This window comes from Mixophyes fleayi, chromosome 6 (assembly GCF_038048845.1).
Source record: "Mixophyes fleayi isolate aMixFle1 chromosome 6, aMixFle1.hap1, whole genome shotgun sequence".
In the NCBI taxonomy this organism is placed as follows: domain Eukaryota; kingdom Metazoa; phylum Chordata; class Amphibia; order Anura; family Limnodynastidae; genus Mixophyes; species Mixophyes fleayi.
Genome location: NC_134407.1, coordinates 3,644,827 through 3,652,793, shown reverse-complemented (window position 1 = coordinate 3,652,793; position 7,967 = coordinate 3,644,827). Strand labels below are relative to the sequence as shown.

The window sequence follows — 7,967 nt, the reverse complement described above, 5'->3', positions numbered from 1 at the left end:
GGTGATGTCACAATGACGTGTGATGGTACCTGACTGAGGGGGTGTGGTCTCTTCCAGCATGGCTGCAGAGAAGGCGTCCAGGCTGCTGTCACTGAGCGGCCTCTTCCCGGTCTACAAACCGCGGGGCCCGACCTCCGCCCAGCTGCTGAGTGACCTGAAGATGCGGCTGCTGAGAGGTGACAACATATGTCCCATATTATTATTATTATATTATCATTACTATGTCCCTGACACTGACTATATATATTATATCATCTGTGTCACTGACTATATATATATATATATTATATCATCTGTGTCACTGACTATATATATATATTATATCATCTGTGTCACTGACTATATATATTATATCATTCCTGTGTCACTGACTATATATATTATATCATCTGTGTCACTGACTATATATATTATATCATTCCTGTGTCACTGACTATATATATTATATCATTCCTGTGTCACTGACTATATATATTATATCATTCCTGTGTCACTGACTATATATATTATATCATTCCTGTGTCACTGACTATATATATTATATCATCTGTGTCACTGACTATATATATATTATATCATTCCTGTGTCACTGACTATATATATATTATATCATCTGTGTCACTGACTATATATATTATATCATCTGTGTCACTGACTATATATATTATATCATCTGTGTCACTGACTATATATATATTATATCATCTGTATCACTGACTATATATATATTATATCATCTGTATCACTGACTATATATATTATATCATCTGTGTCACTGACTATATATATTATATCATTCCTGTGTCACTGACTATATATATTATATCATCTGTGTCACTGACTATATATATATTATATCATCTGTATCACTGACTATATATATTATATCATCTGTATCACTGACTATATATATATTATATCATCTGTATCACTGACTATATATATTATATCATCTGTGTCACTGACTATATATATATATTATATCATCTGTGTCACTGACTATATATATATATTATATCATCTGTGTCACTGACTATATATATATATTATATCATCTGTGTCACTGACTATATATATTATATCATTCCTGTGTCACTGACTATATATATTATATCATCTGTGTCACTGACTATATATATTATATCATTCCTGTGTCACTGACTATATATATTATATCATTCCTGTGTCACTGACTATATATATTATATCATTCCTGTGTCACTGACTATATATATTATATCATCTGTGTCACTGACTATATATATATTATATCATTCCTGTGTCACTGACTATATATATATTATATCATCTGTGTCACTGACTATATATATTATATCATCTGTGTCACTGACTATATATATTATATCATCTGTGTCACTGACTATATATATATTATATCATCTGTATCACTGACTATATATATATTATATCATCTGTATCACTGACTATATATATTATATCATCTGTGTCACTGACTATATATATTATATCATTCCTGTGTCACTGACTATATATATTATATCATCTGTGTCACTGACTATATATATATTATATCATCTGTATCACTGACTATATATATTATATCATCTGTATCACTGACTATATATATATTATATCATCTGTATCACTGACTATATATATTATATCATCTGTGTCACTGACTATATATATATATTATATCATCTGTGTCACTGACTATATATATATATTATATCATCTGTGTCACTGACTATATATATATATTATATCATCTGTGTCACTGACTATATATATATATATATATATATATATATATATATATATATATATATATATTATATCATCTGTGTCACTGACTATATATATTATATCATCTGTATCACTGACTATATATATATTATATCATCTGTATCACTGACTATATATATTATATCATCTGTGTCACTGACTATATATATTATATCATTCCTGTGTCACTGACTATATATATTATATCATCTGTGTCACTGACTATATATATATATTATATCATCTGTGTCACTGACTATATATATATTATATCATCTGTATCACTGACTATATATATTATATCATCTGTATCACTGACTATATATATATTATATCATCTGTATCACTGACTATATATATTATATCATCTGTGTCACTGACTATATATATATATTATATCATCTGTGTCACTGACTATATATATATATATATTATATCATCTGTGTCACTGACTATATATATATTATATCATTCCTGTGTCACTGACTATATATATTATATCATTCCTGTGTCACTGACTATATATATTATATCATCTGTGTCACTGACTATATATATTATATCATCTGTGTCACTGACTATATATATTATATCATTCCTGTGTCACTGACTATATATATTATATCATCTGTGTCACTGACTATATATATATTATATCATCTGTATCACTGACTATATATATTATATCATCTGTATCACTGACTATATATATTATATCATCTGTGTCACTGACTATATATATTATATCATTCCTGTGTCACTGACTATATATATTATATCATCTGTGTCACTGACTATATATATTATATCATTCCTGTGTCACTGACTATATATATTATATCATCTGTGTCACTGACTATATATATATTATATCATCTGTGTCACTGACTATATATATATTATATCATCTGTATCACTGACTATATATATTATATCATCTGTATCACTGACTATATATATATTATATCATCTGTATCACTGACTATATATATTATATCATCTGTGTCACTGACTATATATATTATATCATCTGTGTCACTGACTATATATATTATATCATCTGTGTCACTGACTATATATATTATATCATCTGTATCACTGACTATATATATTATATCATCTGTGTCACTGACTATATATATATTATATCATCTGTATCACTGACTATATATATATTATATCATCTGTGTCACTGACTATATATATTATATCATTCCTGTTTCACTGACTATATATATTATATCATTCCTGTGTCACTGACTATATATATTATGTCATCTGTGTCACTGACTATATATATTATATCATTCCTGTGTCACTGACTATATATATTATATCATTCCTGTGTCACTGACTATATATATTATGTCATTCCTGTGTCACTGACTATATATATTATGTCATTCCTGTGTCACTGACTATATATATTATGTCATTCCTGTGTCACTGACTATATATATTATATCATTCCTGTGTCACTGACTATGTATATTATATCATTCCTGTGTCACTGACTATGTATATGATATCATTCCTGTGTCACTGACTATGTATATGATATCATTCCTGTGTCACTGACTATGTATATGATATCATTCCTGTGTCACTGACTATGTATATGATATCATTCCTGTGTCACTGACTATGTATATGATATCATTCCTGTGTCACTGACTATGTATATGATATCATTCCTGTGTCACTGACAGTGACTGTGTATATTAGGAATTATATAGTCAGTCTATACTTGTATCTATTTTGTAGAAGCCGGTTTGAAGGAACAAACAAAGAAAAGGAAGCAGACCTTGAAAATTGGGCACGGAGGGACCCTGGACTGCACGGCCTCCGGTGTGCTGGGTAAGTTTATTCCCCGAGTATATGTAACTATACAGAAGACATATATCTGTCCGTTCAGGGTGGGAAGTAGATGAATCTGGTCTGTATCCATTATAAAGTCATCCTGTCACTATGTATTACCCGATACTCTGCATTCTGTGTGTTATTTGTCCTACTTGAGGTTCTGTTTACTGTGAGCTCTTCCCTGAACCTCTTCTCCTCTTCTCCTCATCAGTGGTTGGCATTGGAGATGGTACGAAGATGCTGGGTGTAATGCTCACTGGGACCAAGGTAAGGGTAGACCAATACGTTACATACACTCCATCTGTTGTCTAAGTGGCTGCATACATTGTACTGACCTGCTCACACAGTGTCACACAGTATAGTCTGTGAAGGTTGTCAGGGATGGTGGAGGTCATCTGTCAGTTTAGGAGGTCAGCAGGGCCATCTGTTGGGCATATCTCTGTTGTAGATCACAATATTATCATCGCACAAGAAATGGTAAAAATCAAGCTCTGGTTTCTTGAATTCAAAACACATTCTCTCAGGGTATTGTTATTGCTGAAAAAGACAAAGGAGTTGTTGCAGAACAGATAAGAGAACAATAGTCACCGTAGTCACCGTGACCGAATTGTCCGAGGAGAGGAGTCATTTCGTCTGATACGTCTGCGGCGACACAACATGATTTTACCCTCAGGCCACTTACACTTAATCCAGACAGGATCATTGTGCAGAGTAAACCTCTAAATCATTCCCCAATCGCTATCATGGCTTATTCTCATTGCTTTTGTCCATGTATGTATACAGTGTACATGCGTGTGAGAATTCCCACATACATGTTTCTCCATCTACAGAAGTACACCGCTGTTGGGGAGCTGGGCAAAGCCACAGATACACTGGACGCTTCCGGTGCTGTAACTGAAGAGAAGCCTTACGGTACGCCCTGCTCTACAACATCACGGTTTCGGGGACCACAACCGGTAACCAATAGATGAGGGAAAAAATGTACCAAAGGGAATCTATAGCTGTAATATAACGTATTGCAGTAAATGTGTATTCTATGTATCTCTTCTGTGTATTCATATGAGAAGGGGGTGGAAGGGTCAGAGGGTGTGCAGGGGAATTGTAGGTAACATCCTTACAATCTAACAAGGATATATAATATGTGCCATATGTTTATCATGTGACCTCAAAGATGGCTTTGATAAGTACTGTTTTATATATGTCTGATATATATCTGTCCTCTGTTATTCCCTCTGCAGATCACATCACTAGAGAAGACCTGGAGGACGTGGTCAAAACATTCATAGGTGACATCATGCAAGTCCCTCCTCTGTAAGTATAAGCATTGATCATTTACATTATTGACAGATATACCTTTTTGGTTAGAACTGCGTCCTCCAGGCGGCTAAGTCCCCCCCTAGCGGTCGGGCACAGCGGCTAAGTCCCCCCCTAGCGGTCGGGCACAGCGGCTAAGTCCCCCCCTAGCGGTCGGGCACAGCAGCTAAGTCCCCCTCAGCTTGATTGATTTTGATGCTGGCTGGCAGGGACGGGGATGATGGATGAAGCCAGTGTCGAAACATTACTACATTATTTATTTGTCTTCCAGCTTCTCTGCCCTAAAGCAGGATGGGAAGAGATTGTCCTGTCTGCTACGAGAAGGGGCAGAGGTGGCACCAAAGCCTGCCAGGTCGGTGGTCGTCTACAAGCTGACAGTGACGGATTTCCAGCCTCCCCTGTTTACTCTTGGTAAGGTCTTCCCACGGGATCTCACATAGATCTCTGGTAAATGATTGCTGAATAAGTCAGGCTTTGTAATGCAGAGAGATACTGAGCCGTGTGGTTTATGGCACACCATATCTCCCGTACTCTGTATTATGATGATAATGACCTTTAGGCCAACGAGACTATTCACATTGTTCTTTTTATTGTCTCAAATAACCTTCCGAGGATAAATCACAGCACAAATCACGATTTGTGATTGAATCATAGGAGAAATAACAAGAATCCTGTTTTGATTTAATGTTTTATAATATAGGCAAAGGAAAAGCAGGAGGCTGTTATCAAGTTTGCTGATTGCACATTTTATAAGAAGACAGAGCTAGGACGATGCGATATTAGAACAGTGTTTATATTTCATATGTGTCTTCTGCAAGTGTAACCAGCCTACAACTTTGTACCGACAGATGTTGAGTGCGGCGGCGGCTTTTATGTTAGGAGTCTGGTTAGCGACATTGGGAAAGGTAAGATCATCTTTTATTTTATTTTGGGGGGGGGGGGGGGTGTCACCATATTTGTGAGCTGTGCAGCAAAGAAAATAACTTCTTTTTTTTTTTTTTTTTTTTTTTTTTTTATACCCTCCTGTAACTTTTACTAAACAGCAGGTGTTTGGGCCTAACTGATTTATTATCGGGTTACTGTATGTAACGGAACATATCTGTGTTACCTCTAGTCCTTTAGTCTAATATACAAGTCATGTTATTGTGTATAAACTCCTGTAAGTAATATCTCTATAAATGGTGAGTTCTGATGTCATCACTTGTGTGTACCATCTGCTGTAACTTATTACGGACATTAGAAGTCACCTCAGAGATCCGCGACCTGTATAAAAGTCCCCCCTCTGCTGTCTTGTTCCTTTCTATGATGGCAGATCCTCCTGGGTGACTTATAAATTACAGCAGGTTGTACGTTATCCCATATATAATGAATCTTTTTCTAATCCATAATAATTGTAAATAAAATCCTCCCGTACTGCCAGAGTCCTTGTCATTCACTCCCTCCTACAGCTTTATCCAGTTGTGCCAGCGTCAAGGACCTTATCCGAACCAAGCAGGGGCCCTTCACGTTGGATGAACATGCCCTGAGAGAGGACGGATGGGACATCGCTGCAGTCACCCGGTCACTGAAGGAATACGCTCATCTCCTGCCGGCAGGGCAGGGGGCTAAACGGCTGAAATCTGGGGAGAATGAAGCCCCTCTTGTGTGACGCACCAACCGCTCTTCACAGAGGAGAAGAGAATGAGCACACTACTCGCTATACTATCATCAATCCCCAGATGCCTTGTGTCCCGGGCAAGTAAGGTCACTGCTCGGACGGCGGGTAGAGGAACATTCCACGGAACACCATATAGACGGGTTATAGACACCGTGCTCCGCTCGCTGATTCCTGGAAAAGGCGATTTACAGAGACTTGTGCATAATTTTCTCTTTAAAAATGAAAAGTAATTTGTTATAATTTTGCATACCAGGTGTTTCCCTTTTGGAGTTTTAAACACCACCATTCAATTCCTCATAATACTGAACCCTATATGGCCCACTTGCCCTTCTTGGTTGCTTCTCTGTAATTTCTGAAACAATAGCTGTCAGCATTCTGACAAGGTGATGTCACGGAAGGCAGGTTGGGGCATGTTCACTGCCCTCTGCTGAGCCTGCACTGTGGTCAGTCCTCTGCGATCTGTTTTAGAGTGAAGGTGTTCTGTATCAGACCATACCGTTCTGCTAGAATGGTTTTATTTTTTTCCTGTGGTTATTTTGTGTTTAATTCTAATTTCAAAGATCTTTTTTTTTTTAAAAAAAAAAAATAAATTCTGTGTTTACAGAAATGTCTGTAACTTAACAGTCTGTTTAAAAGTGTAGTCTGGGAATAGAGACGATCTGAGTGTCACAAGACCAGCTACACAAACGTGGTCAAACTGGATTTAATCCAAACATTAAGTGTTCCAGAAAAAAAAAAAAATAATTGTCCCTCAGAAGTGGGATAAATTCTACATTGTTATTAAATGTTTGTGAGCGTCACACAGCATATTATATCAAGAAATACAGTATATCGCAGACAACTTGTTTGGATCCATTTAAATGTCACAAGAAAAATTAAAATAAATCACAAAAGCACTTGGGACTATCGACAGTGACTACTCTGAAAACTTAAATAAAAGTCAATACCTGGTCAAAAAATAGGTGGTGCACGCTGAGAAAAGGTACAAAAACATCCAAAATTTGGAAACCTGGATCATGACGTTGAAGAGGTGGATGTAAACAGCGACCAGACTATGTCCTACTTAGAAACAGCACTTTCAAAAGATGAAACTGGAGCAAATCAATACATCACTGACAGAATTAGGGAAGTTGCCTTTGACATTCCACACAATTAAATCCCATAGCAAATCTTGTTAAAAGAAAAATTAAATCTGCATGCTCCACTCTCAGAACTAAGATCAGTAGCATCATAGAAGAAGAGTATTCTCCAGAGGAGGACTGCCAGAAGATTTGCTACAAGAAGCAAGTACTACGTATGTACATGTAAGATTAATTAACGCTAAACTTATGACACAAGGAAAAAATAGTTTTGAATCCATCTTCTACTT

The 7,967-nt window shown here is 35.9% G+C and overlaps 1 protein-coding gene across 1 annotated transcript; it reads left to right on the top strand.

The window, feature by feature from the left end:
* Window positions 1-4: 4 nt before the first annotated feature.
* Window positions 5-7,205, top strand: TRUB1 (TruB pseudouridine synthase family member 1). The gene is made up of 8 exons (XM_075215605.1): window positions 5-176; window positions 3,532-3,624; window positions 3,839-3,894; window positions 4,458-4,539; window positions 4,866-4,938; window positions 5,213-5,352; window positions 5,790-5,846; window positions 6,390-7,205. The coding sequence occupies exons 1-8, from the start codon at window positions 59-61 to the stop codon at window positions 6,587-6,589; spliced, it is 819 nt and encodes a 272-aa protein (XP_075071706.1). The 5' UTR covers window positions 5-58; the 3' UTR covers window positions 6,590-7,205.
* Window positions 7,206-7,967: the final 762 nt, after the last annotated feature.

Bases quoted from the DNA above. Each gene is read 5' to 3' on its own strand.
- TRUB1 (XM_075215605.1), top strand. From the start codon at position 59: ATGGCTGCAGAGAAGGCGTCCAGGCTGCTGTCACTGAGCGGCCTCTTC. The intron at 4,939-5,212 runs GTAAGTATAAGC...TTTGTCTTCCAG, and splicing joins ATCATGCAAGTCCCTCCTCT to CTTCTCTGCCCTAAAGCAGG. The intron at 5,353-5,789 runs GTAAGGTCTTCC...TTGTACCGACAG, and splicing joins GCCTCCCCTGTTTACTCTTG to ATGTTGAGTGCGGCGGCGGC.